Here is a 24,730-nt window from a genome sequence, read left to right as displayed (position 1 = left end):
GGTGTCTAAGAAAAAAACTTTATTTTTCCATGAGGAAATTGCACACAAGTTTTTTTGAAACATGAACGGGACACACTGTATAACGTAGTTTTGATCCAACGATCCAAACCAGAGTAGAAATTTAAACATTATTGAAAAGAGAAACAATATCAGAAAAAAATATGTGAAACAACTAACTAGAAATTTTGAGAAGATATTGCAAAAATGTTCATTTTGAACTTGAAATTTTCAATGTGAGCTTCCAATTTAGAGATTTTTTTTACTATGTTTCGCAAACTAAATCTTACTATACAACAAAATTTTAAGTTTGGACATTAAATTTCGATTTTGAATTTATAACTTAACCTAACCTTTTAGGCGACGAATAAGATGCGTGTTGTAATTTCAGCATTGCTCATAGAGGGCGCCACTTACGACCAATTTTACCGAAAATTTAGTTAATAACATTTTACCCTGTATGTCTAACATGAAACTTGATTCAAAACCTGAAGGGACAATTAGTTTTCCATTAATTGTGTATCCTTATTTCATTTCGGTATCTCGATCCGTTTTCGAGAAAAATCGATTTAACGAACACTATGTTTTGATAATACGAGAAATTAAAAGCGAAACAAACCAAGTGTTTCTTCGTGTTATTACAACAATTAACAATAAAACAAATAAAATACGTAATTATGATTTAAAGTAATTGTTCGAAGAATCCACCGTTGACACTGATACACTTTACACGTTTTCTGAGAGATCTTCGAGTTTGAAACAACATATTGGGATTGCGTCTGACTTCGTTGGCAGCGATTTGTATTCTTTGCCACAACTCTTCACACGAACCAATAGATTCTTCCAAATAGAAAAATGAAGAGGATTGAAGTCCGGACTTCTGGGTGGCCAAGTAAAAATGCTTCCACGGCTTGAAGAAGTTCCACTTTATTTAAGAAGAGACATGTGGTTCATGCACGACGGAGCTCTACCGCATTTTTCTCGGCCAGTGCGTGCATATTTAGATGCAGTTTTTCCAAATCGCTGGATTGGCCATGTAAGCATTTTTGCTTGGCCATCCAGAAGTCCGGACTTCAATCCTCTTGATTTTTCTATTTGGTCTCGAATGAAAGATATAGTTTACAAAGAATCTATTGGCTCATGTGAAGAGTTGTGGCAAAGAATACAAATCGCTGCCAACGAAGTCAGACGCAATCCCAATATGTTGTTTCAAACTCGAAGATCTCTCAGAAAACGTTGTGTAAAGTGTGTAAATGTCAACGGTGGATTCTTCGAACACTGACTTTAAATCATTATTACGAATTTCATTTGTTTTATTGTTAATTGTTGTAATAACACGAAGAAACACTTGGTTTGTTTCGCTTTTAATTTCTCATATTATCAAAACATAGTGTTCGTTAAATCGATTTTTCTCGAAAACGGATCGAGATACCGAAATGAAACAAGAATACATAATTAATGGAAAAATGATTGCTCTTTCAGGTTTTGAATCAAGTTTCATGTTAGACATACAGGGTAAAAAGTTATTAACTAAATTTTCGGTAAAATTGGTCGTAAGTGGCGCCCTCTATGAGCAATGCTGAAATTACAACACGCATCTTATTCGTCGCCTAAAAAAATATAGTTTCACAAATTTTCAAGTTCCTAACCTACATATTTTCAGAATAATCGCAAAAAAACGATTTCAAATTTTAACTTTCAACACCCTGTATTTCCGAAACTATTAACTTTCGGATAAGGCATGTTTGCGCCAATGGTCACCATTTCACGTGCAGTATCTTCACCTTTCGACTTTCCCATTGTTAATAAATCACCCTGTATAGGAGCAAACAGAACTACTACACATGTTTTAAAATAACCATATATTTATAAAAATATAAATTAATTACACATATGTACAGTCAATTCAACTATTTGGAATTTGAAAATCAGTGGTGGTAGTACGCAGGGGCGGCGGCCAAGGGGGCAGAGATGCTGGAGTAAGACACCGCTGGGGCTGCGGCGTATTTGACTACTGGGGAAGCAGCATAAGCGACTGGGGCTGCGAATTTAGCCACTGGGGCAGCGTAAGCGAATGGGGCTGGAGCAACAGCTTTGACGGCGACCGCACCAGGTTCCCTGCTTACTACGGCGTTGAAACCATTGTGTTCATCAGCAGAGTAGTGTACTACCCTCTTGGAACCGTCAGCTTCAATGAGCGAGTAGCTGCCTTGGACGGTGTCTCCATGGCGGGTTTCCTGCTGGCTCTTGCTGTCGCCGGTGTGTGGGTCGTTGACGGCGTATCCGAATTCGTAATTGGCTGGGGCGGAGGGCTCAGCGATGATGGTTTTGGCTACGGGGGCAGCGTAGGCAACAGGGGCGGCTACTTTGTAGGCTGGGGCGGCGTAGGATAATGCAGGGGCGGCATAAGACAGGGCTGGAGCGGCGTAGGACAAAGCGGGAGCAGCATGAGGCACGGAGATGCTAGAGTAGGAGACGGCAGGGGCGGAGGAGTATGCTGGGGCGGCAACGCCGATGACTCCGGCACGAGCGACGGCCACTAAGGCGGCGAATACTACAAACTGCAACAAAATAATTTATTAGTTTTATTTTGGACACTTAATAACATAGAACAATTTATTTTTCGACAAATTGCACGAAGCATTTAGTTCTATGAACATATGAACTTACTTTGAATGCCATGGTTTGTCGAACTATTCAACTGATAACGTTGGTGGACGTTGGGTGGTTTATATACCAATTTTAAACGACTGGTAGGGTAATAGTACTTTCACCAATTTGTTGCGGTACAACTAATTATACGACCTGGCAATGAACTAAAAAGGATGCCATACCTGTGCCAATACGTAGGTATGCTACTCGCATTACATTTTTGTATGCATTTTTATTCCCGATTTAGATTAAATATAGAAGAATATCCACAATATTTTACCAGTCGCATGTTTTTAAAATATATATATTTCCAAAATAAACCTATTGCATTGTAATGTCAATATTTATGTGTATACAGGATGTCACAGAAAACAATGGTAAAAATAAATAAATTTATATAGACTGATAAAATCTTACTCTCGAAATGTTTTTTATTAATATTTGAGGGCATAGCCAGGTGATATCTGATTCGAATTTGGTACACGTTATAAGAACACAGGAAGAAATAAAAAATCTCTTCCAACGTTTCTTTAATTCTATCAGTGGCGTAAGAGAGATGTGTGACTCTCACTTTTTGAAAATGTTTCCAGCGCCTCTCTAGGATCTCTTAAGTAAAACAACATCATTTCTGAATGATTTGTTGATTACACGCAAAAAATGCCTCTTGCAATTTTTTCTTCAAATTGCTACATTTCCAATAAATAAATATGATTCAATTTACTGCTTCGAAAAAAAAAATACGAACATAAGATATTAAATAATATTATAAAATAACTTATATTCCTAAACGTTCAGATAATGTATCTAGATAGTTAGTTTTAGAAAATAATAAAAAAGTTTCATTTAAAAATGAAAATAAAATGTTGGTTGTAGATTTTACAGCAGATTAAAAATTAAAACTGCCTTACAATTAGATCGAAAAGATATCTTGTGAAGATTATAATAAAAATTAAATAATTTAAGTTTAAAAGAGGTCTTTTTGTTTGTGTTTGTAAATATCATTTATACAGTGTGTCGAGAAAAAGTTATTCCTGATAAAAAGTTTTGCTTATCTTGGGAAGTCATGGGCAGTAATCAAATATGTGATAAAATACATAGGGCGTCCTGAAAATTTCAAAATGTGAAATTTTCTCTAAGCAAAGTGTCCTTAATTTTTGTTTTCGTTAAAAACTATATTTAACTAAGTTGTTCGAGAACTCAAGAAATGCTTTAATATGGAGTTTAGTCAAAAAAGAGCAATAATCATATTTTGCAAATAAAAAGACGCCGTAATTTTTAACTATCTTACATACCTACTATATAATTACTTACCACGGATATTTCTTTATCAATGTCAAAGTCAACATATTTATTTTTACTGCCCACGAATAATTTTTATTAATAATGCTAATCCTGGAGCAACGAATTTATCTTGTGAAATGTTATGAAATCGGTAATGTTTCATATCGATATGCAATACAAATTGTGAAAGGAATATTTAAAAGATAAAAAAAGAATACAATGATAACGATGCTGCTACTGTTATAATTATGGACAGGACGATCCAAAGATGTCACTCAGAAAAAGGTCAGAAAACATAGATATTAGCAGATCTCATATTTAAGATAAGATTCAATGATTTAATATTTAAGAATCTAGCACTGTGGTTAGAGAAAAATAAACTTATGTTAAATGTAGAAAAGAACAAGATAATGCTTTTCAGATCAAAACTTTTTAATATATCTTTAGTTGACGGAATAACAATAGCGAATAATTATGTACAATTTTGTCAATCAGCAAGATTCCTCGGTATGTATCTTGATGACAAACTCGATTGGTCTCCTCATATTAATTATCTGTGTCAAAAATTGACTTCATCTTGTTATGGCTTGAAATCCCTTTCTAAACAATGTAGTCAACATGTTTTGCTCTCATTATATTATGCAAGTTTTTATTCTCATTTACGTTACGGCATTATTCACTGGGGATTATGTGGATCTAATAATAGGGTAATCGTTATACAGAAATATGCCGTTCGTATTCTCGCAAATTTAAGGTACACAGATTCTTGCAGAGAAGCTTTAAAAAATCTTAAAATTCTTACTGTTACCGGCGTTTATATATTGGAGGTGGTATGTTTTGTTTTTCGTCATTTAGACTTATTTACGAGAAACAACTTAAACCATTTATATTGCACGCGAAATAGGCATATTTTGTGTTCCGAACGGCATTATTCGGCGTTATATCAGAAAGGGGCTTACTTTAATGGTTGTCGCCTATACAACTCCTTATCAATCGATATTCGTAATTCAAAGAATATATACACATTTAAAAAAAAAGTTAGAGAATATCTAGTTGCTATCTGCCCCTACAATTTAGAGGAATATTTACNGAGCAACGAATTTATCTTGTGAAATGTTATGAAATCGGTAATGTTTCATATCGATATGCAATACAAATTGTGATGTAAGGAATATTTAAAAGATAAAAAAAGAATACAATGATAACGATGTTATATTACATAACTGTTATAGTTATGGACTTTGTACAAGACAATCCAAAGATGTCACTCAGAAAAAGGTCAGAAAACATAGATATTAGCAGATCTTCAAACCAGTGTTTAATCGTAAATTGCTTGGAGATGACGGTCGTCGTTTGGACTTTTGTTTGACAATGGGCGAGAAACTGATTGAAAACAGATTTTTTCATTACAATATTTTATTTACTGACGAATCAACTTTCACAACTAACTAATAGCTATCAAAATTGAAGATACAGTTTCCTTCTGCTTTAAGTAAGAATGATAGTTAAAAATCGCGTTTTCTTATTTGAAAAATGTGGTTATTCTTCTTTTTTGGACTAAACCCCGTACTTAATCATTTCTTGTGTCTGGAACAATTTTGTTAAATACAGTTTTTAACGAAAACAAAAATTAAAGACACTTTGCTTAGGGAAAATTTCACATATTGAAATTTTTTGGACGCCTTATGTTCTATTACATATTTGATTACTGCCCATGGCTTCCCAAGATAAGTAAAATTTTTTATCAAGAATAACTTTTTCTTGAAAAATTAACAATAAAAATGTTTTAGTATACACTCGTACTTAATTAAAATTCTTCCTGACATCTTTTTAAATAGAATTATTTAACCATTTTAGTGTAAGCTATAATAAAGCCATTTTTTTCAAATAAAAAATACTACATTAATTTGCAGCGTATATACTTAGATGTAGTAATATGATATTAAATATATCTGAAACGAACAAAGCAGGTAGATACTTTCAAATTAAATAATAAATATATTTATAAAATAAATAAATAAGACATATATGTACAAATTATTTGAGATATTAAATTCAAATTTAGTGGTAGTATGCTGGTCCGGCTGCGTATCCTAATGGGGCAGCTAATTTAGTCACTATTGGGGCGGCTACTTTGGCAACTACTGGAGCAACGGCTTTAACAGCGACTGAACCAGGTTCCCTGCTGACTACAGCGTTGAAACCGCTGTGTGCGTCAACGGTGTAGTGAACTACCCTCTTGGATCCGTCAGCTTCGATGAGGGAGTAGCTGCCTTGGACGACGTCTCCGTGGCGGGTTTCCTGGTGGCTCTTGCTGTCGTCGGTGTGGGGGTCATTGACGGCGTATCCGAATTCGTAGTTGGCTGGGGCGGAGGGCTCGGCAATAATGGTTTTGGCAACAGGGGCGGCTACTTTGAAGGCTGGGGCGGCATAGGACAATGATGGAGCGGCGTAGGACAAAGCGGGGGCGGCATGAGGAGTGGAGATGCTAGAGTAGGAGACAGCTGGAGCGGCTGAGTATGCGGGGGCGGCTACTCCTATGACTCCAGCACGGGCGACGGCTAGGAAGGCGGCGAATAATAAAAACTGTAATAAAAATTGTTATTAGTGTCATTTTTTCAACACTTCACAATATTATATAGTCCAATCTCGTTACATAATGCATTTGATGCTAGAAACACTTGCACTTACTTTGAAAGCCATGATTTGTCCAATTCTTCAACTGATAATGTTGGTTGACGTTGGGTGGTTTATATACCAAATTTAAATGATTGATAGGGGTGTGGTATTCTAATACTTTCACCGATTTGTTGCGATACAGCTAATTATATGACCTGGCAATGAACTAAAAAGATCCATACTAGTTCCAATACGTAGGTATACTATTACCTACCCACATATTTGTCTGCGTTTTATTTCCGATTTAAATAAGTCAGGTTTTTAGTAAAAAAATATTGATTTGGTTAAAGTTAAAGTTTTTACTAGGATAAATATCACTAATAGGGTTAAGATTAAAGAAACACTATCTTTAATTCACTGCTAACGCTTCAGTGTTGTTTTACACTCTAATTTCGGGGGTCTTATGCACTTGTGCAAAATTTAAAAAAAGAATTTAATTAATAAAATTAATTTTATATTTAATGATACTTTTAATTGTATATTTTAAATTTCATATAATACACACCCGACAGTCAAACCTATTTAATGAATGGGAAAAACATCTAATAAAAACTTAAAAGATAATAATGAAGAAAAGTACATAAAAAAATACAAAAAATATGAACAGGTAATAAATTAAACAAAGATGAAATGTCAATCCAGAGACACGTATTAGTTTTTAAGAAATTAATAAAACACTGGAAAATTTTGTATTTTATTAACATTATTTTCATTATCTCTGAATTAAAGAGGCTATATTTTTTAAAGGACAACCTTCTTCAATAAAAAAATACTTTTTCAATATAGAATAGGATAAACATTCAAAATATCTTAGAAGAGTATGATTATTTTGTAAGCAAAATTGTAAAAAATAATTTTTTTCTATTACAAAAAAGACATTTTGTAGATTAAAGTTCAATGTTTGTAAAGAAATGTACCTACTCCACTGGACTATCATCTGTCTTTAGGAAATTTTATGTTAATCATTGACTCTCTTGCAAGTTTGGTTGCCTAACATTCGCAGTCACGTGGGACTCGAGCATTTATGAAGACACTGTATAATGATGAAATTCAAATAAATTTGTTCTAGGAGAGGAGAGGGAAGATAAAATAAAGACCGAATGGCAGAGCGCAAAATATGGAGACAAATCAATTATTATCATCTAAGCTAAATATAACGTGATATTCCAAGTATTTTACATATTGTCGTTGAATATTCTCTAACTTATTAACGCGAACCTCACAATTTGACTTCCATAAAGGGAAAGTATATTCTAATTTAGGGGGAATAAACACATTGACACTGGCTTAGTTCGTGTATTTTGTTGTGAGTTTTTGAAAATGGAACATTTCCTAATTGAATTATCGTCATCTGCATAATTGCATAAAATAAGTTTAGATTTCTTGGTGAAAGACATCGAATTCCAATTCGAGAAGTTTAAAGGTAATAAATTCGTAGTGCACTAATGAAGAATTTTATCTAAACTAATGCAAAAAAATAAAGGGTCAAAAGAAATTTTGAAATTTTTTCGTGAATTTTGACAGACTGCATTTAGGTAAAAAATCGGTGATTAAAAAAAGCATCGTGAAGCTCTAAGATTCTAGTTTTTAGATCTTTCGGTCGAAATTTTTTAGGAGCTACAGTCATTATGCAATTCTAATAGCGCGACAAAAAAATTTCGCAATTTTTTTTTCCGAGTCTACGGACTTGGAAAAATTTTTTTAGCTAAGCCATTGCATGGACCAGATAGCTTGTTTATTCAGCTTCAATTTCCTTTTTTTAAATTTCGATACGACCATTTTTCATCGAAATATCGGACTTTTAAATGAGACAGGAAATGGGGCAAATGGTCGTACAGAGAATTGAGGGCAATTTCGAAAACCGGAATAAATTTCCTGACATGCTACCATAACTTTTCAAACTTTTGAAAAAAATTAAAGGATTACGTTTTTTGAGTTTAAATACTTCATTATCATGATTAAAATGGAAAAAAATGTTTCAAGTTTTCTCACTTTTTTATCGCAAATAACGTTTAAATTAATAAAAATAAATAAAAAATTTTCGATAAATTTTTTTTTGCTTTTTTGGAAAATCTTCATTGAAGGAAACAAAATCCAATTGTCTCCAGCACGATTCGGCTTTTCCGTCCTATGCTTCTGTTCATCAACTTTTAATTAAATTAAAATTTAAGTTGTTTACCCAAACCAGATTTCGACCCCGATTCATACCGTGTTTTGAGACAAATTTCTAATTAATTTTTGTGCAGTCTGTAATCACTTAAAAACAGTTTTTTTTCAAAACTACCCTTTCCCTTTTCTGAAAAAAATTTATTTTTTTTTTCATCAATTTAAACGTTATTTGCTGTAAAAATGTGAGAAAACCTGAAAAAAATATATTTCCATTTTAATAATGATTATGAAGTGTTTAAGCTCAAAAAACGTGACCTTTTAATTTTTTTCAAAAGATTGACTGTTTGAAACAATGAAACGGTTCGCTAGATCGAGATGAAACTTCACAGGGTTCTTTTGGGTATATCGAACTGTAAAAGTCATGCTCAACATTAGTCATTTCGTGAATATTTCTAATTTAGAAGTCAATTTAAAAAAAAAAACATAAATTACCCTTTCTTCCTGTTTTTTAAAATTCGTGTAAAAGATGAAAACATTTGTTTTCCGAAAATTTGCGGCAGTACGTTATAGGAAATTTATTCCAGTTTTCGAAACTGCCCTTCAATTCTTTGTAAGACCATTTGTCGCCGAGATATCGATAAAATGAAGACAAAAGGAACCTTTTCCATTAAATTAAAAGTCCGATATTTCGATGAAAAATGGTCCTATCGAAATTTAAAAAAAAAGGAAATTGAAACTGAATAAACAAGCTAAAGAAAAATTGCAAAATTTTTTTAACGCGCTATTTCTTAGAATTGCATAGTAGCTCCTAAAAAATTTCGACTGAAAGATCTAAAAACTAGAATTTTAAAGCTTCGAGATGCTTTTTTTGAATCCCCGATACGACGACCATTTCTTACCTATAATACAGTCTGTTAAAAATCACGGAAAAATTTCGGAAATTCTTTAATTTTTTGCATTAGTGTATACATATGTAAATCAACTAAAAGTCAATCACTTAGATATGTAACATATAAATCAACGGTAGAGAAAAAGAATGTTATAGTTTAGAGTGAAAATAATATCGTTCATAAAAATTAGAAATAATAAGGGTCCGAGAACTGATCCTAGGGGCACTCCTGAAGTAATGTTGATAACTATCGATCGGAAATTATGGTACTCCATTAATAATCATAATTCTCAATGTTGTAACACCATAACTTTTTAAAAATTTTATAACGAACTCAATTTTGCAGTAAAAAGTGCTATCAACAGATATTTAATTAAAATTCTTCTTACAGATAAATAAAGTTTTCTATTATAAAACAGTGCTTAAGCATTTCACATACTATAAAGCATTTAATTTTCAGGAAAAGGATAAAATGCATTCAAAATAAATATATTTATAAATAAATTAGACATATATATAGGTAATTCCAACAATGAGCTTTAAATCTAGTGGTGATAGTATGCAGGAGCAGCATAAGCGACTGGTGAAGCGATTTTGGCCACTAACGGGGTGGCAACTTTGGCAACAGCTTTGACGGCGACCGCACCAGGTTCCCTGCTGACTACAGCATTGAAACCGCTGTGTGCATCAGCAGTATAGTGCACCACCCTCTTGGAACCGTCAGCTTCGATGAGGGAGTAGCTGCCTTGGACAGCGTCTCCGTGACGGGTTTCCTGCTGGCTCTTGCTGTCGCCGGTGTGGGGGTCATTGACGGCGTATCCGAATTCGTAGTTGGCTGGGGCGGAAGGCTCGGCGATTAGGGTTTTGGCTATAGGGGAGGCATAGGCAACAGGGGCGGCTACTTTGTATGCTGGGGCGGCATATGACAGGGATGGGGCGGCGTAGGACAAAGCGGGGGCGGCATGAGGAGTGGAAATGCTGGAGTAAGAGACGGCTGGGGCGGCGGAGTATGCGGGGGCGGCCACTCCTATGACTCCAGCACGGGCGACGGCTATGAAAGCGGCGAATAGTACAAACTGTAACAAAAATGTTGAATTAAAACCACAATACGGTGTTAAATACTGCTAAATTTTACGTGGATATATTTTATATTTCTCGTTATACTTAGGAACATTTAGTAACTTACTTTGAAAGCCATGGTTTGTTCAATTGTTCAACTGTTAAAGTGATAAGGTTGACAGGCGTTGGGTGGTTTATATACCAAACTTATACGATTGATAAGGGTGTGGTGGTCCAGGTACTTTCACCGATTTTATAGTGTGATATAACTAATTATTTGACCTGGCAATGAACTAGAAAGAATCATGTATGTATACGTTTATTGTTATACACCTACCTTAATTAACTTTCAAAAATGGTTTAATTTTACGTCTGAAGAAATATTTATACATAATTAAAAGTAGGCGGTGTAGGTACCACAAAATTTTTGATATTTTGGTGAAGCAAACTAATAAGATCTTTTTGAGCTAAACGTCTGTTTGTTGTGTTTCTTTTTTAGATGAATTTAAACAAGAATTGGTTAAAAGTAAATAAATATGAAAGGAACTTTGATAAATGAGTAAACTAGTCTAAATTCTAAAAAGAAATTAAAAAAGCGAAAGTAGAAAGTCTAAGTTATAGTAATAAATAGGTCATAATGTCGATTGGGTTCTCCCCTCGATCCCATTTCGAACAGAAGAGTGCGTCGAAAAAAAAATTCACAACAAATTCTTATTCACATTTTATTGTCATTTTGCAGCAATCACTATATGAGTAGTACACATTATTTGAAAACATTGCTATGAAAATAAATCAATAAATCAATTAAGTTGAAATTACAAGTAATTTTATTACAGTCAATAAAAGTTTTAAATGACAAACGGATGTAATACAAACTACAGGTTAAAAAAAAATACGTAAAAGACTAGTAGGACATTAAAGGCACTATAGGATAATTAATACTGCGTTGATAAAAAATTAGCAAAAAGAATTTGATAAAAAATCTCCTTTGTTCCGACCCGAAAGAAAAAGGGGCAAAGCTGGGCAAAATGTTATTTGTTGAAAATAAAATTTTTAAATTAAAAGATTTAAAATCTACACACTAATTTATGTTGTGTTTTCCTGTGGTCGATGCAAACAACAGAATTATACTCTTAGCCCCAGACGATTTAATATAATGCCTGGAATATAAAACGAAAAAAGAAAAAATGTAATTATCTATTAATACAGGACAGGTAATCAAAAATGTTAAAGGGGGTGACAGTTAACAGGTTTGTACGACTAAATTACTTTCTGCCTGAAGAAATCGATCTTACTAAATCGTAATGCAGAAATACAAGATCTCCGGTTGCCTCTAACAGAATAAACGTCTTTAGGGTCACGGAAAAAAAAATGAAAAAGTTACAGATCTACTTAACTTCAAAGCTTAACGAGAAACAAGTTCACGTTTGTCTCTTATTTATTTTATTTTGAATAATTTAAATTTTCTTGAAAATGTTTTTCATTTAGTTGGGAACAATATCTATTTTATCATGTATATGTATAGTGGTTTCGTATGAAATGCAAATAACAGATTTTTGTAAAGGAAAAGTTTCAAGATTGATTTGCTTTCTATTTACATTTATTGATTTGTTGCTTAACAATAAAATTAGACATTTTTTGTTGAAGAAAACTTCTAAACAAGTAACACGAATTATCATTGGCTAAATATCCCCTGGGTGAAGGCCAAAAAAAGAAGAAGAAGAAGAAGAACACGAATTATCATCGAATTTCGAAGACGCATTGTTTATTCTTGTCTTACGCATGTCTATAAGCTTATCTCTCTCCCCGTGTCTGCTTCTTAACTTACTTTTTCTCGAGCGTCCTTTCTTATAGGCCAAAATGGTGTTATGTTGCTTGTTTTATAACCAATGTATTAATTTATTTGATATAGCTTATTGTTTCAATAATTATTAAATGTGCATTAGTAAAAATGCAATTTAATTGTTGTATATACATATAACACGACTAGTGAGTTTGATTTTTTTTTGTATAAATGATAATGTATAATTGTTAGTTAGTCTTGTATGTTTTTATTATACTTTTTGACATAAAGTTATATTATTTATAACATTATTGTGATTTATATTATAACTGTAAATGATCCGAATGATGAATTTATATAGTAAATGCTTTTGTATTATGCGTCAGTTCCAAAACCAAGCATTTATAATATTTTGAAAGAAGAAAAACATACGGAGCAGTACAAGAGTCAAAAACAAGCAGTAGTGGACAAAAATTTTGCTGTGGATGGAATAGCATCGACTCGCGCAATAGGTACATTAAGGCTATCCCTTACCTCTGTGAACTGAATCCAAAAATGTATTAGTATGGGCGCAAAAAGAAAAATTTTTTTAAAGAGGAATTACAAAGATAAGTAGGTACAGAAGAATGGAAAAAGTGTATGAATTATGTTCAAGCAAGAGCAAAAATTGGGGACCTAGATATTAAAGTCAACCAAATTGTAATCATTTGAAATTCTGACAGTGATAGTGGCGGTGGCATAACGGTGATAATACTGGTGACATGGATTTTGGCTGATAATGGTGTGGCATCAAGGATTCGTTTTTATTTTAAATAAAAAACATTTGTATAATGTGTTTATGTTTTTGTTATAATTGAGCTTTGAACATTTTTTAATACTTAATGAAAAGTTTAGAAATGATGTTCATTTTAGTTTCTAATAACGCATCACTATTATTTATAATTTTCATGGTGTTTAAAATTTTTATCTTTGAAATTACCTCAGCATTCCTGCATTTTGCGCAGCTGATACGCCAATATCAATAATATAAATTAATGAATGAGTAACATAAAGAGAATTTAAAGTAAAACATTAAATTTCAAAATAAATAATGTATTTTCAACAAATTATGCATATTTACAACAATTAAACGAATTCATTTGGAGCTGTTAGTGGTGGTAGTAAGCGGGGGCGGCAGAATAAGACAATGCTGGGGCGGCATAAGCTACGGGAGCGGCAACTTTGGCGATGACTGGAGCTACGGCTTTGACGGCAACCGCACCAGGTTCCCTGCTGACTACTGCGTTGAAACCGTTGTGGTCATCAGCGGTATAGTGAACTACCCTCTTGGAACCGTCAGCTTCGATGAGGGAATAGCTGCCTTGGACGGCATCTCCGTGACGAACTTCCTGCTGGCTTTTGCTGTCGCCGGTGTGGGGGTCATTGACGGCGTATCCGAATTCGTAGTTGGCTGGGGCGGAGGGCTCGGCAATGATGGTTTTGGCTACGGGAGCGGCGTAGGCAACAGGGGCGGCTACTTTGTATGCTGGGGCGGCATAGGACAAAGCTGGGGCGGCGTAGGACAAAGCTGGTGCCGCGTAGGACAAAGCTGGGGCAGCATGAGGGGTGGAGATGCTGGAGTAGGAGACGGCAGGGGCGGCGGAATATGCGGGGGCGGCTACACCGATGACTCCAGCACGGGCGACGGCCACGAAGGCGGCGAATACTACAAACTGTAACAGAAATACTCATTAGAATCTCACTTCACAGTACATTCACTTAATGTTTTAAACAAATCCAAACAGCTCTTGTAAATTCACTTAACACGGTCACTTAACTTACTTTGAAAGCCATGGTTCGTTTAATTGTTCAAATGATAATGTTGATTGGTCTGCGGCGAGAGCTTTATATATGCAAGCGATTATAGGGCGCGTGGTACGATTTTAAACCACAGATACTTTCACGCATTTTTTATGTACGTATGATGCAACTCATCACACAAGGATACGATCTGGCAATGAGCTTTAACCGTATAAGAATGCTCATCTGTCTAGGGATATGCATGCAAAAAATTCTAAATGTGAATACATAGACAATATAGTCATTATGGAAAGCAAGATTTATCTGGATTTATATCGTTTTGGAACGTATCAAAAAGGAAAATTGAATTTATAAAAGGGAATTTAAAGTTAAATTAAAGATAATAGGTACAGAAAAAATGCAATTGAAATTTTTTGAAACTGAATGCTGCAGGAACCAAATTTATTAAAAGCGTAAAGTAATAAATTGAAATTAACAAAATTTTACATACAGATGCATCTTCAATTTTCAAATGTCGCATTAATATAGAAAATAAATTCATATCACAAATGTAATTTTTTGTCTAATGCAGCAGAATCATTTGGCAAATGTGGTCGTAATATAAAGAGCTATTTACTTTGGATAAAAAAATATATTGTTTTTAGAGCACTTGTTCATACTTCAATTTATATCTACATAAAATGAAAGTTGGCGTATCAGTAGATACTTTCAGTAAACAATTCATTTGTATTTGGATATCAATCAAAGGATAAAAAATGAAAATGTATAGCGGCAATACAATAAAACAACAAAATTTGCTGTAAAAAATTGGAAAATATTTGTAGAGAATTATGTAGAACTACCTAAGCAATTGCAAAGAAAATATTTATATAAAAAAATGATTTAAAAGTGTTTAGTTTTAATTGGAAGTGAAAGTGAATATACGACAAACCGATATTCCAAAATCTTGATGGAAATGTATAGTATCTTGATGTAAAACAAGTCTCAAAAAGTTATAAAGAATTGGATTGGTTAAAAAATTCCAAAATGGATTCAAACACAAGAGGTTATCATGACAAGTTATTACAACAAAATGAGAAACTTAACAGAAGACTGACAAAAGCAGAAAATAGGAAGACTTTCTTGATTTTAATTTTTATATAAAGAAAAATATTATAACACTCGGTTATTATTGTTTTTTTTCTGAAGATGGGAAAAATCCCGAAACGATCGTAGTAAAATCTTTTAAAAAAGAAAAATTTGTTTCACAACAAATTATTTATTTGTGACCTGTTCTCCCAGTAAATTAATAGTTACTCTATAAATATTTTCGTACTAAATGACATTCCAGAAAAATTTAAGATACGTCAGTCATACATACGTTATTTTAACGGTTTTTCAACCATCATCTTCAAAAGCCCAAAAGGTCAGTGATGACAATAAAAATGAAAATTCGTTGAAAGTTGAAGAAAATAAACTCCAAATATTGTCAAAAGTAAATGATAAACAAAGAGAGGAATTATACAACTCATAATACGAGGACAAGATTTATTCTTGGGACAGAATAAATTCGAAAGAAAGCCAAACAAAAAAAGCACAAACGAGATACCGAGTAATTCAAATAATCATCAGAAATATACTAGGATTAGGAATAGATTAGGAAACAATAAACTGAGTTTAGTTTTAAGAATCTCTGTACTAAGTTAACTAATGCAGGGCAATAGGTTTTCTAAAAAAGCAAATAAAAAGTTACAACCGAGTGCGTGCTGGAAAACTCGTTAAAGAGATGTGAGCAGTCTCAAATTAAAAGCAAAAAAAAATAAAATAAGTAGAAAAATAATATTTTAACAGCACATTAGAAGAAATAAAATATATTAAGATTTTGTCTCGAATTATTCATTTGTAGCATAGTTTTCCTTTTTTTTAATTTTTGAGTATTTTGCCACCAGGAGAAGAAAATAAAAATTAATAATAATAATATCTCTACTCCTCATTCTAACTACGAGAATTAACCCAGAAGTCGGAGACTTGTGCGGGAGAGGAGGCGGTATATTATTATTGCGCAGGCCGCATTTGCGCCCAGGAACGACTTATGTTGGTAGGCCCTAACCACCATTCAGTGCAGGAATGAGGGAAACCTGGAAAACCTCATTAATTAGGGGGGTGGTCAAATGCCAACCGGTGTCAATCTCTCACATTGACCCAAGCCAACATTCTTCCACCCTACCATACCTGCACAGAGGGTGCCTTTTGCCTTCTGAATCTGTAATAACTTTTCAGTTTTAATTATTTTTGACAATTTAAATTTGTATTTTTTGCCTGTTTCCAAAGTTATAGATATTAAATGCTGTGTATTCAATTGTTGCAAGTTTTAAAATTTGTGGCAAGTTCACGGCATAATTTGAAACACATCTTTCACCGTTCACAAAATAATTGTAGTTTCTTTAAATTTTCTGTTAACGCTATTATTTTTATTCTCCAAAATTTTGGCCAAAACCCTATCGATTTATATGATTGTTTTGCCCAGTGTGGTCGTAAATTTTTAATTTATGAAATTCTCCTTCTTCAGTGTAATCTTTTCGCTTGTCTATTCTAATTTTTACAGATCGAAAGGTATCTCCAATATAATGTTTTCAGAAAGACGAAGACATATTGATTTTAGAAACATTAACAATTTTTTCAGGTGAGCGAAATATCGTAATGTGTAGTTTGTATGTATATGTTTTTTTCAGTTTGAAATTCATTAATATTTTAAAGTAAAGAAAAACAATTTAAACACAAATTTTATTATTTAGTACTTAGATGATAAGCTGTAATTCTCTAAACTAACTAATTCTTTGAGAAATAAAACTGTTATATGGTAATTACTAATAAGTCTTAAGTTTTACATTCTATTTTCTGATAATGTACAATTCTTTCGAGTATTTATAACTTTAATGGTATTTAAAATGTCTAGAATCGAACTATTCTGTCATTTTGCTAAAGCTGTAACGAAAATTTCTTTCTAATCTATCTGGAACGTCCACCTCAATAATAAAAACTAATGAATGAGTTACTTAAAATTAAGTTTAAAGTAAAACACGAGATTTTATAATAAATAATGTATTTTCAACAAATTATGCATATGTACAACAATGAAACGAATTCATTTGGAACTTTTAGTGGTGGTAGTAAGCAGGGGCGGCAGAGTAAGACAATGCTGGGGCGGCATAAGCTACGGGGGCGGCAACTTTGGCGATGACTGGAGCTACGGCTTTGACAGCGACCGCACCAGGTTCCCTGCTGACGACTGCGTTGAAACCGTTGTGGTCATCAGCGGTGTAGTGAACTACCCTCTTGGAACCGTCAGCTTCGATGAGGGAGTAGCTGCCTTGGACGGCATCTCCGTGACGAACTTCCTGCTGGCTCTTGCTGTCGCCGGTGTGGGGGTCGTTGACGGCGTATCCGAATTCGTAGTTGGCTGGGGCGGAGGGCTCGGCAATTATGGTTTTGGCTACGGGGGCGGCATATGCTACAGGGGCGGCTACTTTGTATGCTGGGGCGGCATAGGACAAGGCTGGGGCGGCGTAGGACAAAGCTGGTGCGGCGTACGACAAAGCTGGGGCAGCATGTGGGGTAGAGATGCTGGAGTAGGAAACGGCTGGGGCGGCGGAGTATGCGGGGGCGGCTACACCGATGACTCCAGCACGGGCGACGGCCACGAAGGCGGCGAATACTACAAACTGTAACAGAAATACTGATTAGAATCTCACTTCACCGTAACACTCACTTAATATTTTGAACAAATCCAAACAGCTCTTGTAAGTTCACTTAACACCGTCACTTAACTTACTTTGAAAGCCATGGTTCGTTTAATTGCTCAAATGATAATGTTGACTGGTTTACGTCGATAGCTTTATATATGCAAGCGACTATTAAGCGCGTGGTACGATTTTAGACTAGGAGTACTTTCACTCATTTTTTTGTATGATGTAACTCACGATACAACGATATGATCTGGCAATGAGCTTTGAGCGTATAACAATGCTCTTCTGTTTATGGACACATAAAATTCTGAATAAGAATAGACATAGCCATTACTGAACGCAATATTTCTATATTTGTGTATTTTGTTTATATGGATTTTTATGTTAATTTATGTTTATTCAGACTCTTAATCTAATTTTACATCGAGATTGTTAAAATCACCACATCAATTAATTTATATTTTTTATCATTTTTTTATACAAGGTTAGTAAAATTTGGCATAATTCTTGTTCATTTACACCCAAAAAGTATTTAGCTGATAACAGTGACAACTTACAGAAGAGTTAATTGTGACAACTGGCATGACAGCAGCACACTTAGTTTTTCTTTGATTGATTGCAATCATATACGGTGTGCGGTGAATGGTAATACATTTTATTTGTTTATTAATAAACGAAAAGTTTTAAAGGAAAATTGCTAGAGAGGTAAAAGTTTCTAAAAGAACCAGTTTATCTAATGCGTATTTTTGGAAATCGAGTTTTTACGAAATATAAAAGTTATGGCAAAAAATGGCTTGAGGGGTGGTTATTTCAACCCCTTTCGAGGTGTTAAAATTTTCGAAAAATAGTTGAAAACTCGCATCTGTATTAGTAAACAACCTGAAAAAAATTTTTTATTTGTACCTCGTTCGGTTTTCAAATTACAGCCAAATTTCATAATTTTTTTGGAAACTTTGATGGCCCATATCTCTTCAGGGGTGAACATTTTACTAAGGCGATTTTTTGCAGATCGTGTTCGTTTGAAATGTAGATTCACTGGTATAATTTATGCTACTCCATTCAAAAACACCCTGTATATTTAGATACCTGTTTTCTGATTTTGTTGAAACATTTATTAATTTTAGTAGTAAAGTTATTTTTTTCCAAATCTATCAGCTATGGTATCATATTAACTAATTTTAGAACGTACTAGTTCCTTTCTATTTTATTATATGTCAGAGAAAAGGCGATTCCTTGACATAAAGAGATATACATCTTTAATATTAAAACAGGTGCATGCCTTAAAACTTTTACATTGGTCTTTGTTATTTGTCTGACGTACATTTTACGAGTTCCTCTAACTCGAAAGCTATGTCATAGCGCCGCATTTAACCTGAATTAGGATTTATTTCAGCGCGAAATGAAACTATTATTTTAAATTCTATAAAATGGCGAAGGTGCTAATGCTAAAAGATAAGCATTCGCATTGTTACTCTATTGTTTGTCTTAATTTCCAAACTTTTTAAATAAAACAATCATTAATTAAGGTACTACAAAGTACACAGGGTCTTAATGTCACTGAGTATGCATTATACTTTACAAATGTATAATGTAATAGTAATTAGTCAACAATTCTTATAAATACTGTAAATACCACACCCACAAAAAAAAGTCTTATGGTTTTGATCAAACTAGTATATGTTACAGTATTTTGAGGCTCTGAATCCGAATTCACTGTCAGAATTGCGCTAGAACGTCACATTATTTTCTAACCTCAGAAAATAGGTCAAAAATTGCAAAAATAGACGAAGAAGTATGAGAAAAAACAACAACAAAAATTATTTTTCACATTTCTTAGCTATATACAATTGGACTCGCTGAATCCAAACCCATCTTTAGAAATCATACAGCATACCTCATTTTTTTCAAATCTCAAAAAAATCGGCCAGAAATCGAGATTTGCAAGAAATAAACAGAATCATGAAAAATTTGGTATGTAGGGGTTTCAGATTAATGCTATATTGGGTCCGTGGGGGTTTTTAGGTTCGCTAATCACGAATTTGGATTCAGAATTGTAAAATTCAACATGGTGGATCCAATACGGGGGACGAGATTTTCGAAAAATCAACAAATTAATCCCGAATTGGATCCTGGGGGGGTTTTGGGGGTTGCTGATCACGAATACGAACTCAGAATTGCAAATTCAACATGGTGGATCCAATATGGCGGACCAGAATCCAATATGGTTGATTTTGTGGATGAATATACACATCTTCAGATATAGATGGCTTTTTTAAAATTAGCTAATATTGCATTTGTTACATTGCATTTGTTACATTGCATTTGTTACATGCAAATAAAAAGCACCAAAAATTAACCGTATTATCAGTTATCAGAAAAAAGTAAAATTTATGGCATGTCCAGGAAATGGTGGGCAATCTCTGGGATTTGGGTAAGTCTTCTAAAAATAAATCACAAATTTATCCGTTTTGTTTTCGGTAGTATTACCCCGGAAAAAAATCTAAATTTTATTTAGAATCAAAGAGTAATACCGAAAAGATAGATATGATTTTTTTTTATTTAGTCAATTAAAAACCAAATGAGCAAAAAATTGTTCAATAATGGTTAAATTGAAGTCATATTAGATTTAACAACTTTTGTGCTGACATGCTCAGAGTAGAGTAAAAAGTCACTGATTGGATAGTTAGCAGAAACTCTTCGAGTAAAACTGCTCACTTCTGCCTCGATAATTTCACTCATAAAATTTAAGTTGTACTTATACTAAAAAAGTGAAAATTGCACTCAATTGGGTGTGGACAGAAATTGATACACTTTTGAATGCCATTTGAGTGAAAATTCTCTGTCTTTAGTAGAATGTTTGTTATAAATCGCGTTTCAAAAGCCAATTTAAGTTTGCAGAATTTAAACGAGAAACATTAAATATTTTGTCAATTTAAATACTTCATTTTAAGAAGTATTATTTCTTTTGCATGATGAAACCGATGATATACAGGGTAGCCCATCGAAAACGTACCGCAAGGCATTACAGGGTAGTAATGAACTTTTCGGCAAAATCCAAAAACAGGTAAAGTTTGCTTCTGAGGGGGACAACTTTTGGCGCAAAAAGCATACCAAAATCTTCAACCCCCTAAGTGGGGGTGCCATCCCCCAAATTTTTTTAAATGGGAATGGGGGTCAAGTGGGGGGTCATTAGAAAGGGCTTTTAATTCTTTATTCATCGATTCTTACTTTTTGAAAATCGATCCATTATTTTAGAAAATATGCAGCTTTGAAAATACGAACAATATTTTTGACGAGAAATGCGAAAATCGATTTAACTTTACTTCAAAACTTATGGTACTCACAGAAATATGTAGTGCACTGTAAATAAATCGGTCTTTACTGTCTTTTTTCAAATCCATTATTCTCTTATAAAATGTTTAAAAATTTTAATTAAACATTTTCTATTATAGGTACTTATGTTTCTTTTTTTTTAGCAATAGAAAATTGTACCTCAATGAAATTATAATTAAAAATTTTTTGTAAATAATTGATTTTTGTATGTATTTTATACACCTATAATAGAAGTACTAGTACTTTAATACTTATTTCAAATTTTATTTTGCTTCATATTATTCTTTACATATTCTAGTTTTGTATGCATTTTTTTACAATTTCGTTTCAATTCTCCCCCCTCTCAAACACACTCACAACATAATGAAAAGCAGTGTCGATTAAAAACGTTTTATTTGCGAAAAAATTCTACCTACGAAATAAATAATACATTCACAAGTAACAAACAAACAAGGACCTTTTGCATCCTCTAAACAACCTAGTGGTAGTAGGCAGGGGCGGCGGCGGCGGCGTATTTGGCAATAGTGGGGGCGGCGTAGCTGTATGCTGGAGCAGCGGCGTACGACAGGGCAGGAGCAGCGGCGTACTTGGCGATGGCCGGGGCGGCGTAGCTGTATGCTGGGGCGGCATAAGCCGCTGGGGCGGCATAGGCCACTGGGGCGGCTACCTTGGCCACGACTGGTGCGGCTACGGCTTTGACAGCTACGGCGGCGGGTTCTTTGTGTACTACAGCGTTGAATCCATTGTGAGGATCAGCGGTGTACTCAACGGTACGCTTGGTGCCGTCGGATTCGATGAGGGAGTAGCTTCCCTGGACGACATCCCCACGTCTGGATTCCTGCTGGCTCTTGCTGTCTCCGGTATGGGGGTCGTTCACAGCGTATCCAAAATCGTAGTGGGCTGGGGCGGAGGGCTCGGCGACGATGGTTTTGGCTACGGGAGCGGCATATGCAACAGGGGCGGCTACTTTGTATGCTGGGGTGGCATAGGACACAGATGGGGCGGCATAGGACACAGATGGTGCGGCGTAGGACACAGATGGGGCGGCGTATGACACCGATGGGGCGGCGTAGGACAGAGCGGGACCGGCGGAGTAGGAGATGGCGGGGGCAGCTACTTTGGCGTAGGCTGGTGCGGCGTAGGTGGCTACGGGGGCGGATACGCTGGAGTAGGAGACGGCTGGGGCGGCGGAGTAGGAGTATGCTGGGGCAGCAGAGTAGGCCACGGGGGCGGCGATGCCCGCGCTGGCTACTGCGATGAATGCGGCGAATACGACGAACTGAAAATAAAATTTTACGTCAGAAAAAATTTACAAATTTTATCATCAGACTTAAGGATAATTGTCCAGAAATTAATTAAATTGTAACAAAAAAAGATAAAGCTACTACAAATGTACAAACATTTTAATTAAATTTTGCTTATCTTTACATTTATTTAAAGCTTAAAGTTTAGCTAGTATCTTATTCTTTCTTATTTATTTTGTAATTCTGTATTTCTGCTATACTTTTTGTCGACGTTTCGTAATTATTATTATGACATTCTTAACATTATATGTATTGATTTCTATAAGTCAAAAATTTTAAAACTAGGTAAGGACATTTTAAATATATTTTACTTTCGTGTTTAAAATTGAAGAGATCAATATTATACCAATACCAATTTTATATTTAAAGAGACCTTACATAGTTTTACAATTTTAGGCTTATAAAACCCAACATAAAGAGACCTGAAGATGTCGTAATAAAAACCGCCAAATTTCTACAAAGTGTTTTTTTGTCAAGCTTATACTACCTACTTAATCTAAACCAAAAAAAGTAACTAGAGAAGAAGTCAAAATGTTGGTTTTATAAACTTATAGGTATTTACTTAACAAAAAAAATATTAAAAAAGGTTAATTAATAACAAAAAATCGTTCAATCGTCCAAGAAAAGAAACATTGACAATCAATCAGCGACGAGGTAAATAGTATTAACATAAATATTGCATGATAAAGTAGATATGTGAAAGAAGAAATGTCATTTGTTTGATGAATAATTTTAAAAACGAAAAAATTTAATGATTTTAGCGTCTTGAGAAATTTAGCAAAACAACAAGTAAAGAAAAAGAATTAAATATCTAAATTAACATTTATTAATATTAATGCATTCTTTGATAATATTCTACTTAAAACTGAATACCAAATAATGTCAATATTTGTCTTTCAAAGTCACGAATTTTCTAATGAAAAATGTTTGTCCGTTAAATTTATTTGTATTAAATGTGGATTTTCAATCTATATACAGTGCGTCTACTTTAAAATTTAATGTAATAAAAACTGTAAATATGGAATTTCAACTTAAAAAAAAAATAATAATACATTATTTCATATCACATGTTTCTCATGTTTATATCAAAAACTGCTTGGTTAATAAATGATAATAAAAATCGTTCGAATTCAGATCGTGACTTCTTCTTGTCAAAAACATGCGGAATTCTAAGGTTATAATTTCAAGTTGGATCTCAGAATTCAGAATAACTCAAAAATACATCTTTAGTGCAATAAACGCAAGAAAATTTGATTACCAAGCAGAAATCCAGAATTGAATTCAATGGATTTTTGTTAATTAGTTTCCAATCTCACATTTACGACCTTCTTGGATTTCCTAACAGTATCTATTATTGAGACCCTTTCTTATTAAAAAAAATTGAGTACTTTGCTTGTGATCACGTTTAAATTTGTTTAAAAATTTAACAGCCTGTATAGAAAATCAAGGAAATAGTAACGGTTTCAATAGTTTGAGTACAAGCAGCAACTTTTTAACCAATGGACTCCTTATGAATAAAACTTCTTTTTTTTTCTTTTTCAGAATACAATCGTGGAACATGCTGTATCAATGAAACAATTTAAATGATCATTTCTGTAGGAATAGAATCAACTATTGAATAAAAAATATGGAATTTTTTTAATATAATATTTAATATTCGTGCCAAAATACACGACCACTAAAGTTATAAAGTCAAAATTTAAGAAAATAAAAGAATGTTACTGCTACATCATAATTAATCTGTTAAAATTTATGTTTAGAACACTGTACTCGAAATTTCTCTACTCTTTCGAACCGCACTCGCCCTCGCACTCAAGAAAAAACAATTGCTACTCACTTTGAAAGCCATGTTTGTTTGCTCGTTGGGATCGACTCTGAGGAAGCCGGGCGGCGCTGGCTTTTATAGTAAAAAGTGGCGGAGGTGTGGTCCCTACCCGCCGGACGCGTCGAGTTTGGGGCCTTTCACCACCACCGGGCCATCGGGTCCATCGCAGGGCAACCTCCTGGATATCGCCTGGGCCTTTGTTTACGGCCGTAAATTACCAGCGCATTGCGTCAATCGCCGGCAAAAAGCGACCGAGGTAAGTGTGCGATAGATCTATCACGAAACGCTTGTGCC

The 24,730-nt window shown here is 34.1% G+C and overlaps 2 protein-coding genes across 2 annotated transcripts; both read right to left on the bottom strand.

Annotated features, from left to right (window-relative positions):
- Nucleotides 1-1,925: 1,925 nt before the first annotated feature.
- On the bottom strand, nt 1,926-24,478 carry LOC108904724 (ice-structuring glycoprotein-like). Its single transcript, XM_018707381.1, has 9 exons — nt 24,449-24,478; nt 21,788-22,586; nt 18,061-18,086; nt 17,390-17,950; nt 14,271-14,294; nt 13,601-14,161; nt 10,171-10,683; nt 6,049-6,516; nt 1,926-2,558 (listed from the first exon to the last, which is right to left on the bottom strand). The coding sequence occupies exons 1-9, from the start codon at nt 24,458-24,460 to the stop codon at nt 1,926-1,928; spliced, it is 3,597 nt and encodes a 1,198-aa protein (XP_018562897.1). The 5' UTR covers nt 24,461-24,478.
- Nucleotides 5,992-6,633, bottom strand: LOC108904738 (cuticle protein-like). The gene is made up of 3 exons (XM_023454144.1): nt 6,622-6,633; nt 6,420-6,516; nt 5,992-6,338 (listed from the first exon to the last, which is right to left on the bottom strand). The coding sequence occupies exons 1-3, from the start codon at nt 6,631-6,633 to the stop codon at nt 5,992-5,994; spliced, it is 456 nt and encodes a 151-aa protein (XP_023309912.1).
- Nucleotides 24,479-24,730: the final 252 nt, after the last annotated feature.

The sequence above is a fragment of the Anoplophora glabripennis genome, unplaced genomic scaffold (assembly GCF_000390285.2).
Source record: "Anoplophora glabripennis isolate ALB-LARVAE unplaced genomic scaffold, Agla_2.0 scaffold195, whole genome shotgun sequence".
Classification (NCBI taxonomy): Eukaryota; Metazoa; Arthropoda; class Insecta; order Coleoptera; family Cerambycidae; genus Anoplophora; species Anoplophora glabripennis.
Note: the sequence above shows the minus strand (reverse complement) of the source record. Positions and strands in the feature narration are given on the sequence as shown.

Excerpts from the sequence above, each read along its gene's own strand:
- LOC108904738 (XM_023454144.1), bottom strand. Across the intron at positions 6,339-6,419 it reads TCCAGCTGTCTCCTACTCTA|CCGCCCCTGTTGCCAAAACC; the intron begins GCATCTCCACTC and ends CCTTCAAAGTAG.
- LOC108904724 (XM_018707381.1), bottom strand. Across the intron at positions 18,087-21,787 it reads CGCCCCTGCCTACTACCACT|CAATTAAACGAACCATGGCT; the intron begins AGGTTGTTTAGA and ends TTATCATTTGAG. Across the intron at positions 2,559-6,048 it reads CCAAAGTAGCCGCCCCAATA|TTTGTAGTATTCGCCGCCTT; the intron begins GTGACTAAATTA and ends ATTTTGTTGCAG.